General features: G+C 42.6%; 1 protein-coding gene across 1 annotated transcript in view; it reads left to right on the top strand.

Moving 5' to 3' along the window:
- Nucleotides 1–411: 411 nt before the first annotated feature.
- Nucleotides 412–12319, top strand: part of LMLN (leishmanolysin-like (metallopeptidase M8 family)) — a 73504-nt gene continuing 61596 nt past the window's right edge. The window contains exons 1-3 of the mRNA XM_011961246.1: nucleotides 412–634; nucleotides 2865–2882; nucleotides 5739–5764. Of these exons, the coding sequence (XP_011816636.1) occupies nucleotides 416–634; nucleotides 2865–2882; nucleotides 5739–5764 (263 nt within the window). The 5' untranslated portion in view covers nucleotides 412–415. The remainder of the gene's footprint in view (nucleotides 635–2864; nucleotides 2883–5738; nucleotides 5765–12319) is intronic.

Raw genomic sequence — 12319 nt, 5'->3', positions numbered from 1 at the left:
AGAGGGTTGTGTGTCCGTCTACACTGAAAGATTTTGCAGAGGGTTGTGTGTCCGTCTACACTGAAAGATTTTGCAGAGGGTTGTGTGTCCGTCTAAACACCTGGCACCCAGTCGGTGCAGATCACTTTGGTAAATGAAAGAACTGGAAAACTGCCTCAGGCACCCACACACTGCCAACGCCCGCGCGCCCCACTTCCTCCCACAGCCCCACTCACGTGGGCCTCCAAACAGCATTTATTGGCCGGCTTCGCGCAACGAGACGCGATGGACGTGATCACCGCCCTCATCTTCTGCCGCGAACTTCCAGCGGGTGACGCTGTCCAATCGGAAAGCACCTTTCCTCCGGCGGGGGCCTCCGTCTGCCCCGAGCGGCGAGGGGCGGGGCCGGCGCGGGCGCAGAGGCGTCACGCGCTCCATGGTAACGACGCTCGGCCCGAAGATGGCGGCCGAGTGGGGAGGAGGAGCGGGTTGCTCAGGCTCAGGCCCGGGCCGGAGCCGGTGGCGCTGGAGCGGGTCTATGTGGGTCCGAAGCGTTTTACTCCTGTTGGGCGGGCTCCGGGCCAGCGCCACATCTACTCCCGTCTCCTTGGGCAGTTCCCCTCCCTGCCGGCACCACGTCCCCTCTGACACTGAGGTAGGGCGACAGGGGCGGGAGCGGGCCCTCTCAGGGTAAAGTCGTCCAGAAGGAGCAGGCGTAGGAGGTAGTGACTGGGAGAAGGTGTCCTGGATGAGAAAGCGAAATCGGGGCAGAGCCTGAACTCTTACAGGCCTGGGACCCGCTCTCCGCTCCCTACGCCCTGCAAGTTGGCTGTTAGGCGCTCAGAACAGCATCAGTTCTGTGCGGAGGGTTGTGCTGAGCAGTAGCCCTCGAGGAGTGCTTTTCAAACTTGAGCGTGCATCACAGTCACCCGACGCACACGGTCCAACACAGATTGCCGCCCCCAGTCCCCCACTTAGTGACTCGGTGGGTCTGGGATGAGTCCCCAGAGTTGACAGTTTACGTTCCCGGCTGGTTGGTGATGTATGCTTGTCCGGGGACCACTTTAGGAACCGCTGACCTGAAGTTTCGGGAAGACATTGAAACGGAACGGAGAGCCAGACAGAGGCGTTGGAGGGATGTTGGGGGCTCACTGGAGACAAACTTCAGGTTTCTTTTTACGTTGTGTCGTCACTTTGTTGGCTTTACCCGGTTCCTCTGCTCTGGAAGTGCCTGCCGGCCTCCCGTCCCGTTTTTCTCCCTGCTTAAATACGTTGTCTCATTTCAAGTTCCCCAACCTCAAGGCAGCCTGCCGAAACCCCCACAGCGGAATATTCTTTTCATGAAAAAGTATATCGTATCTGTACTCCCTCCTGGCATTTAACCAAGTACTGCTGTGTGGTAATGGCTTATTTTTTCAGGCGTATCTTGCCTTTGCAGTTAAATTGTAAGGTTCTGTGGGATGAGGTTTGTGTTTCATACTTTGATTCCTTCACAGCATTTAGGTCAGAGGTGGGTCCACGATAATCCATATTCCTTGAGAAAAGGAGGGACAGTACCTGGGGGCAGGGCTGCATGCTGATACACACACGTTCAGTTCAGTCCAGAAATCTAAAGACACTCATTTTTACGGTAATTTCCCAAAATGTTACATGCATACTCTTCATAACCAAGTGAGCCAAAATATTAACTTCGGAGTTTATAGCTTTTTTGCAACTTTTATCATGACACTGCATTTTGGTTCAATTCTTTAAAAAAAATTTCCCACGAACCCTGCACTTCTCTCTTTTAATTTGGATTAAAATAAGAGAAAGAGTCCTGGTCCCTAATACGTTTCCCTGGTTCCTCATAGAGTATGTAAGTACCCTGTCGTCCTCACCATTCTCCTTGCTTTAACGTGGACACAAGAGTATAGGCAGGAACTACAGTGTTCACTGTAGTTATGCTAATGACTACACCTCTGTTCAATGCTTCTGGGAATTACAGTAACTTTTTTGTTTTTGGTGGTGGTGGAGAGCTCCAAAACGCTTTACGTTTTAACTTGTTCTCAACTGAAACTTGTACGTTTTGTTTTTACCTTTTATTACGCCGGTACAAATAACATCAGAATAATGAACCCCCATGTACCCATCACGTAGCTTTAACACCTAGCTTGAAGGTTCTGCCATTCTTGTTTCATATACTTTCAGCCATTCCCGAGCTCCCTACCTGAGTTACTGTTCTTTTGAAAAGTTTTTTGGTAAAATTTACATATATTGAAATGCCTCAAATGTATCCATGCACATTCACATAAAGCATACAACCCATCACAACATAGAACATTCCCACATCTCCAGAACATTCCCTTCTGTCCTGTGCCAGTCACCTGTCCACCTCAGGCAGCTAGTTTTCTAATTTTTTAAAAAATACTAGATTAGTTTGGCCAATTCTAGAGCTTCGTGTATATGAATGGAATTATATGGTATGTACTCCTCTGTATTTGGCATCTTGCTCAGCATTATGTCTGTGAGATTTGTGTTGTATGTGATAGTAATTTATTCCTTTGAATTGCTGAGTATTCCACTGAATGCCTATATCACAATTTGTTTTTCTGTTATCTTGTGCAAAGATGGGTATTTTGGTCGCTTCCAGATTTTAGCTATTATAAATAAAGCTGCTGTCAATATTCTTGTATGTAATTTTTGTGGATGTATGTTTTCATTGTTCTTGGATAAATACCTAGGGGTGAAATTACTGAGTCAAAGGGTAGGTGAATGTTTATAAAAAATACTAACCCTTTCTCCAAAATACTCTACCATTTTACACCCCCATCAACAAAATATTAGTTATGGTTGCTGCATATTCTCACCAACAGATGTCCTTTCTAAGAAATCTTTAAATACCCCAGGTCATAAAAATGTTCTCCTGTGTTCTAGAAGCCTTCACTTTTAGGATTATGATTCATCTCAAATTAATTTTTATATATGATGTGACGTAGGGGATCAAGATCCTTTTTTTTTTTTTTTTTTTTGCCCCATATGGGTATTCAGTTGCCTTATGTACCTCAGTAATAAATATTTAAATCAGACAGTATTGTAAGCCTTCTTGCTTTGTTCTTCCTTTTCAAAATGATTTTGGCTATTTTAAGGCTTTTATATTTCCGTATAAATTTATTTATTTTTTAGCAGGGGGAGGCTGAGATATCCATATAAATTTTAGAGTCAGCTTCTCAGTTTCTTCAAAAAAGCCTGATGGGTTTATGATTCAGATTGCATTTACTCTATAGATCATTTGGAGATAATTGACATCAAACGGTATCAAGTCTTTCAATCCATGAACATAATATATGTTTCTCCATTTATTGAGGTGATGCATGATTTCTCTCAGCAATGTATAGATCTTGCATTTTTTCTTCCGTTTTCTTTTCTCTTTTTTTGTTTTCATTTTTGTTTTGAGACAGAGTCTTGCTCTGTCACTCAGGCTGGAGTGCAGTGGCAGAATTATAGTTCACAAGCAGGCTTGAACTCCTGGGCTCAAATGATCCTTCTGCCTTAATCTCCCAAGTAGCTGAGACTACAGGTATGTGCCACCACACCTGGCTAATTTCTTATTTTTTGTAGAGACAGAGTCTAGGCGGGTCTCGAACTCCTGGCCTCAGGCGATCCTCCTGCCTCGACCTCCCAAAATGCCAGGATTACAGGCATGAGCCGCCGTGCCCAACCGGATCTTGCATGTTTTTTGTTAAATGTTTTCCTGAATCTTATTTTTTGATGCCGTTGTTAGTGGAATTATGGTTAAAGTTTTCCAATTGTTTGCTGCTGGTATGTAAAAATACACTGCTAGTATGTAAAAATAATTTTTGTATATTAACTTTGTCTTCTGAGACCTAGCTAAACTTATTTATTCTAGTAGGGTTTCCTCCCTTACAATTTTTGATGTTAGCAATGTATTAACTATAAATAGGAACAATTTTTGTTGTTGTAGTTTTGTATCATTTATGTATTTTTTCCCCCTTATTGCTCTGGTGAGGACATGCAGTTCCAGGCTGAGCAAAAGTGAGATAGCACACCTCCTTGCTGTTTGTTCCTGATCTTAGGACCAGTCCTTGACCATTAAGTATGATATTAACTTTACATTTTTTTATAGTTCCCTTTATCAGACTGAGAAAGCTCCCTTTGGTTTCTGGTTTCCTGAGGGTTTTTATCCTGAATGGGGACAAATTTTGTCACATGCTTTTTGTTTTTTTCTGATAATTATTGAGATAATCATATAGTTTCTCCCTTTATGAACTGTTCTGTGGTAGATTACATTGCTTTTTCCAGTAGGAAATCAACATTGCAGTTTTGGGATAAACTTGGTCATGTTGGCTTTGGTAATTTTCTTTAATGTTTGTTTCTATTTCATTGTTTTCTATTCTTTGTTATTTCCTCTTTCTACTTATTGTGGATTTCGTTTGCTCGTATTGTTAGGTGGAAACTTAGGTCACTGTTTTTTTAACCTTTTTTTCCTTCTAATGTCAACATTCAAAGATATAAATTTCTAAGTACAACTTTATCCGCTCTTCACAAATTTTGACACTTTGCATTTTAATTATCATTTAGGTTAAAATTTTTGGGTTTTGTTTTTTGTTTTTTGTTTTTTTTGAGACAAAGTCTTGCTCTGTTGCCCAGACTGGAGAGCAGTGGTGCAATCTCAGCTCACTGCAACCTCTGCCTCCCAGATTCAAGCGATTCTCCTGCCTCGGCCTCCTGAGTAGCTGGGATTACAGGCACCTGCCACCACGCCTGGCTAATTTTTGTATTTTTAGTGGAGATGGGGTTTCACCATGTTGGCCAGGATGGTCTCAATCTCTTGACCTCATAATCCGCCGGCTTCAGCCTCCCAAAGGGATTACAGGGGTGAGCCACCACACCCGGCCTAAAAAAGTTTTTTAAGAGACAAGGTCTCGGTTGGGTGCAGTGGCTCATGCCTGTAATCCCAGCGGTTTGGGAGACCAAGGCGGGTGGATCACCTGAGGTCAGGAGTTTGAGACAAACCTGGCCAACATGGCGAGACCTGTTTCTACGAAAAATACAAAAATTAGCCAGGCATGGTGACAGGCACTTTTAATCCTAGCTACTCTGGAGGCTGAGGCAGGAGAATTGCTTGAATTCAGGAGGTGGAGGTTGTAGTGAGCCAAAATTGTGCCACTGCACTTCAGCCTGGGCGACAAGAGCGAAACTCCATCTCAAAAAAAAAAAAAAAAAAGAGACAACATGTCCCTCTGTCACCCAGGCTGGAGTGCAGTGATATGATCATAGCTCACTGCTATCTCGAACTCCTGTATTCAGACAATCTCCCTGCCTCAACCTTATGAGTAGCTAGAACTTCAGGCACATGCCACCACACCTGGCTAATTTTTTGTTTTTATTTTTGTAGAGACAGAGTCTTGCTATGTTGCCCAGGTTGGTCTTGAACTCCCAGTTTGAAGCAATCCTCCTGCTTCAGCCTCCCAAAGTGTGGGGATTACAAGCGTGAGCCACTGCACCTGGCCGAGAGTATTTTATTTATGGTTTAGAATATGATCTATCCTGTTTAATTTTTCACATGTACTTATAAAGAATATATATTCTATAGTTATTTTTATTTTATTTTATTGTTTTAGAGATGGGATCTCAGTATGTTGCCTGGGCTGGTCTCGAGCCCCTGGACTCAAGCAGTCCTCCTGCCTTGGCCTCCCAAAGTGCTGGGATTACAGATATGAGCCACTGTACCTGGCCTATTCTGTACTTACTGAATATAGGTTTCTATCCATGTTAATAAGGTGAGGTGATTGATACTTTACTTTAGATTTTCTCTATTAAAAATTACTGGCCAGGTACAGTCACTCATGCCTATAATTCCAGCACTTCTGGAGGCCAGGGTGGCAAATCACTTGAGCTCAGGAATTCAAGACCAGCCTGGGCAACTTAGTGAAACCCTGTGTCTACAAAAAATACAGAAATTAGCTGGGTGTGGTGTTGTGCACCTGTAGTCCCACCTACTTGTGGGGGCTGAGGTGGGGGGATCACTTGAGCCCAGGAGGTGAAGGCTGCAGTGAGCCAGGTTTGCACCACTGTGCTCCAGCCTAATAATGACTCTATTAATACAGGAGAAAATAGGTGTATTTAGCTTGCTTGTGGTTCAAGCTTACATGTGTATCTTTTCATTTTCTTACATTTACCTGTGTGTATGCATGTGTGCTTGTGCATTTTAGGCATTACAATATATATCTTTTGTTTATTGCATGTTTTTATTTTTGAGACAGAGCCTCTCTCCATCGCCCAGGCTAGAGTGCAGTGGCACAATCTCAGCTCACTGCAACCTCCGCCTCCTGGATTTAAGGAATTCTCCTGCCTCAGCCTCCAGACTAGCTGGGATTACAGGCACCCGCCACCAAGCCTGGCTAATTTTTGTATTTTTAGTAGAGACAGGTTTCGCCATGTTGGCCAGGCTGGACTCAAACTCCTGACCTCAAGTGATCCACCCACCTTGGCCTCCCAAAGTGTTGGGATTATAGGTGTGAGCCACCGCGCCCGGCCTATTACATCTTTAATGTTAATATTATCACACATGTCTGGGGCATGATGTTGAGTAAGAGTGGGAAGAGTAGACATCCTTGTCTTGTTTCTGATCTTAGAGGGAAAACATTGCCTTCCACTATTAAAAATATTCATTGTGGAGTTTTTGGGTAGGTATGCTTTATAAAATTAAGAAAATTCCCTTCTATACCTAGTTTGCTGAGAGTTTTTTAAAAAAATCATGGACGGATGTTGAATTTTGTTAACCTTCTTTCCTGCACCAGTTGATACAATCATGTGGCTTTTCTTCTTTACTCTGTTTATATTATGAGTTACATTGATTGATTTTTTTGAATATCAAATCAGCCTTGCATTCTTGAGATGAACCTCACTTGGTGATGATTTATTACCCTTTTTATATTTTGCTGGGTTTGAATTGCTAATATTTTGTTGATGATTTTACATCTATATATTTTTATTTTTTTAGAGACAGGATGTTACTCTGTCATCCAGGCTGGAGTATAGTGGCACAATCATAGCTCACTATACAGTCTTAAATGACTTCGCTTAAGCCATCCTCCTGCCTCAGCCTCCCAGTTAGCTAGGATTACAGGTGAGAGCCACCACACCTGGTTCATTTATTTTTATGTTTAGTGGATATGGGGTCTTGCTGTGTTTCCCAGTCTGGTCTGGAACCACTGGGCTCGAGGAGTCTTCCTACCTTGGCCTCTCAAAGCTCTGGGATAATAAGTGTGAGCCATTGCACATTTACATCTATATTAATAAGGGATATTGGTCTGTAGTTTTTTTAATTTTATTTTTTACATTTTATATTTGTGTTTTTTACCAGCTACTTGCAAGGATATTGGTCTGTAGTTTTCTTTTCCTCTGTAATAATAACTTCAGGTTTATCAGGGGAATCTGCCCCCAATATTTCAACGTGGGTTCTTTCTGTTTTCCCTAAGTGTCAGCTGGCTGAGAAATAAAGAGTACAAAGAGAGGAATTTTACAGCTGGGCCTCCGGGGGTGACATCACATATTGGTAGGACTGTGATGCCCACCTGAGCCACAAAACCAGCAGGCTTTTATTAAGGACTTTAAAAGGGGAGGGGGTGTACGAACAGGGAGTAGGTCACAAAGATCACATGCTTCAAAGGGCAAAAAGGAGAACAAGGATCACATGCGTCTGAGGCCAGTAAAGATCACAAGGCAAAGGGCAAAGCAAAGATCACAAGGCAAGGGCAAAATTAGAATTACTGATAAGGGTCTGTGCACGTATTGTCTTGATAAACATCTTAACAGAAAACAAGGTTCGAGAGCAGAGAACCGGTCTGACCTCATATTCACCAGGGTGGGATTTTTTCCCCACCCTAATAACCCTGAGCGTACTGCAAGAAACCAGGGCGTATTTCAGTCCTTATCTCAATCGCTTAAGACAGACACTCCCAGAGTGGCTGTTTATAGACCTCCCCCCAGGAATGCATTCCTTTCCCAGGGTCTTAAATATTCCTTGCTAGGAAAATAATTCAGTGATATCTTCCCTACTTACACATGCATTTATAGGCTGTCTGCAAGAAGAAAAATATGACTGTATTCTGCCCCACCCCATAGGCAGTCAGACCTTATGGTTGTCTTCCCTTGTTCCCTAAAATCGCTGTTATTCTGTTCTTTATCAAGGTGCACTGATTTCATATTGTTCAAAAACACATATTTTACAATCAATTTATACAGTTAGATACAATTATCACAGTGGTCCTGAGGTGACATATATCCTCAGCTTATGAAGATAACAGGATTAAGAGATGAAAGTAAGACAGGCATAAGAAGTTTTAAGAGTAGGATGGGGCGGTGGCTCACGCCTGTAATCCTAGCAATTTGGGAGGCTGAGGCGGGCAGATCACGAGGTCAGGAGCTTGAAACCATCCTGACTAACACGGTGAAACCCTGTCTCTACTAAAAATACAAAAAAAATATAGCTGGGTGTGGTGGCGGGTGCCTATAGTCCCAGCTACTCGGGAGGCTGAGGCAGGAGAATCGCTTGAACCCAGGAGGTGGAGGTTGCAGTGAGCCGAGATTGCACCACTGCACTCCAGCCTGGATGACAGAGAGAGACTGTCTCAAAAACAGCCGAAATAAGTAAATTTAAAAAATAAACTTCACAATTAAACATTTTACAATTTTTGCTTTAAATATTTATTTGTCTCCAAAGAAATTAAAAGAAGAAAAGAAGTGTGTATAATTGTGTTGAGGGTTCCCAAGACCACTCCAGGTTTGGTGATTGCTAGGTGGCCTCACTAGACTCAGCTTGTAGTCATACTCACAACTGAGATTTATTACACTGAAAGCGTATAAAGTAAAATCAGCAAAGGGAAAAGGATCATGGGACAATGACTAGAGGAAATTAGGCAGAAACTTCCAAGAGTCCTCCCCTAGTAGACTCACTTAGGACCTGCTTAATTCCTTCAGCAGTGAGTTGTGACAGCGTGCACAAAGTGTGGTCTACCAGGGAAGATTACCTGATTCTTAGAGTTCAGGGTTTTTATTGGAGGCTGGTCATGTAGACAAAATTTCAGCCACTGAAATTTCAGACTCCAGAAGCAAGTAAATGTTCAGCGTAAACCATATTGTTTCTGCAAATAGTTTAGACACAAAGAGCCATCCTTATAACCTAGTGAAGTTTTAGATCAGTGTAGGAAAGTGTTTACACTTCCAGATGCCAGCAAAAGGTCAACCTTGCAAGCAGGCATTCCTATAGAGAGCAATCTCTGACCTGCTGTGTTGACTCTTCTGCACAATAGTTTTTTATATCTATTCACATATTTACCATTTCCAGTAGTTTTTATTCTTTCCTACAGAAGCAAGTTACCCTTTAGTGTTATTGCCATTCCCACGAAGAACTTCCTTTAGCATTTCTTGTAGTGTAGGTCTGCTGGTGATGAATTTTCTCAGATTTATCGGAAATGTCTTTGTTTCCTCTTCATTTTTGAAGGGTAGTTTCATTGGATATAGACTTCTGTGTTGAATTTCTTTTTTTTAGCCCTTTACTGTTTATTTCATTGTCTTCTGTTCTTTATTGTTCTTGATCGAAAGTTGGTGCCATTCGTCCTTCTCTTTCCTTCCTATACAGAATGTTGTATTAATCTGTTCTCACACTGCTATAAAGATACTACCTGAGACTGGGTAGTTTGTAAAGGAAAGAGGTTTACCGTTCCACATGGGAGGCCTCAGGAAACTTACAATCATGGCGGAAGGTGAAGGAGAAGCCAGGACCTTCTTTACATGGTGGCAGGAGAGAGAAGTGCAAGCAGGGGAAATGCCAGAGGCTTATAAAACCGTTAGATCTTGTGAGAACTCACTCACTATCGGGAGAACAGCATGGGAAACATCCGCACGATCCAGTCACCTCCTTCCCTTCACACATGGGATTACAATTCAAGATGAAATGTGGTTGGGGATGCAGAGCCAAACCATATCAAATGTGTTGTTTTTCTCTCCTGGCTGTCAATGTTTTATCTTTATTTTAAGATGTCAAAAGTTGGCCCATTATGCACCTGGGTGTTGTTCGTTTGTTTTGGGGGACAGAGTCTCACTCTGTTCCCCAGGCTGGAGTGCAGTGGCACGATCCTGGCTCACTGAAACGTTCGCCTCCTGGGTTCAAGTGATTCTCATGCCTCAGCTTCCCGAGTAGCTGGGATTACAGGCGTGAACCACGGCACTCAGCTTGTTTGTTTTTTATCCTGCTTGAGGTTTAGTGAACTTCTTGGATCTATAAGTTGATGTCTTTCACCAAATTTGAATTTTTTTAGCTGTTATTTCTTTCAAATATATATTCTGTCTCATAATTTCTCCTGTCCTCATAGGACTCTAATGACATATCTGCTAGACTGCTTGGTATCCATTCTCTGAGGCTATGTTCTTTTTTTTTTTTTTTTTTTTGTCTTTTTCATTTCTCTTCTTTGGATTGGATAATGTCTAGATCTGTCTTCAGGTTCACTGATGCTTCTGCCGTCTCCAATCTTCTTTTAATTCTTTCTAGTGAAAAAAAAATTTTTTTGAGACAAGAGTCTCGCTCTGTCACCCAGGCTGTAGGGTGATGGTGCAGTCTCGGCTCACTACAACCTCCCTCTCCCGGGTTCAAGCAATTCTCATGCCTCAGCCTCCTGAGTGCTGGGATTGCAGGTGTGCACCACAATACCTGGCTAATTTTTGTATTTTTAGTAGAGACAGGTTCTCACCATGTTGGGCAGGCTGGTCTGGAACTCCTGAACTCAAGTGAGCCACCCGCCTTGGCCTCCCAAAGTGCTGGGATTACAGGCGTGAGCCACTATGCCTGGCCTCAATGAATTTTTCATTTTAGTTGTTATACTTTTAAGCTCTAGAATTTCCATTTGGCTCTTTTTTGTTTGATTCTTTTCATAGTTTCTCTTCTGAGGTTCACTGTCTGCTTACTCATTATGTATGTGTTTTCTTTGAAGTTCCTGAACACATTAAAGCTGCATTAAAGTAACTGTTTAAATTCAGGTCATCTTAGGGTCTGTTTCTATTCCTTGCTTTTTCCCCCATTGTGGATCTCATTTTCATTTTGTTTCATTGCTCCTGATTTTTTATTAAATAATGGACACCATAGATAATACATTGTAAAGTCTCTGGATTCTGTTGTATTTCTCTGAAGAATTTTTTTTTTTTTTTTTTTTTGTAGCTGGCATTTAACTTAACTGTGTTCAAAATTCCAAAGTCTATCTCCTGTTGTTGGCAACATTTATTCTTTGCTGGTTTTATCTCATACATACGTAATTTCATTGTCAGCCAAGGAATTTAGTGGTCAGTCAAATATTTGACTGGGTTTCATATGCAGATTTTGGGGTACCTTCTGTGGCTTCTTCTCTTGCAAGATTTCATCTCTAACTTCTAATTTTCTGGTGATACAAGTTCTGAACATTTTACTGTAGCTCCTCAAGCCAGTGAAGCTGGGACCTCCTGCCACTCCAGGAGGCAGAGATTGGGTAGTGCTCTCAAACAAAAGTTAGACTTGCACATCTCAGAGATATAATTCCTGTATTCCAAGGGTAGATTCTTCCAGATTCTACCTGTCTTTCTCCCTCCCCCAAATACTGTCAGACAGTATATTTTGTCTGGACTTTGTAATGTGTCATCTGCAGGGAGGTTAGTCATGCAATGGGTTCCTAAAATGTACCATAACCATTTACTGTGCTCAGACATTTCTGATTTTTTTTTTTTTTTTTTGAGATGGAGTCTTGCTCTGTCGCCCAGGCTGGAGTGCAACGGCGCGATCTCAGCTCACTGCAAGCTCCACCTCCCCGGTTCTAGCAATTCTCCTGCCTCAGCCTCCCAAGTAACTGCAACTACAAGCATGCGTCACCACGCCTGGCTAATGTTTTTGTATTTTTAATAGAGGCAGGGTTTCACCACGTTAGCCAGAATGGTCTTGATCTCTTGATCTTGTGATCTGCCTGCCTTGGACTCCCAAAGTCCCAAAGTGCTGAAATTATAGGCGTGAGCCACCGTACCCGGCCTCTGATGTTTTTTTAAGGGCCATAAAATAATCTGTCACCTGGAGATAGGTTGGAATGGAATGAGTAAAAGACTGGAGGTAGGGTGTCAGGCCATTGTAGCAGAGCAGGCAATAAGTATTGTGAAAATCTGTGACTGTTACTATATTATTATTATTTTTTTTTTTTGAGACGGAGTCTCGCTCTGTCACCCAGGCTGGAGTGCTGTGGCCAGATCTCAGCTCACTGCAAGCTCTGCCTCCCGGGTTCACGCCATTCTCCTGCCTCAGCCTCCCGGGTAGCTGGGACTACAG

This window comes from Colobus angolensis, unplaced genomic scaffold (genome assembly GCF_000951035.1).
Source record: "Colobus angolensis palliatus isolate OR3802 unplaced genomic scaffold, Cang.pa_1.0 Scaffold54, whole genome shotgun sequence".
In the NCBI taxonomy this organism is placed as follows: domain Eukaryota; kingdom Metazoa; phylum Chordata; class Mammalia; order Primates; family Cercopithecidae; genus Colobus; species Colobus angolensis.
Note: the sequence above shows the minus strand (reverse complement) of the source record. Positions and strands in the feature narration are given on the sequence as shown.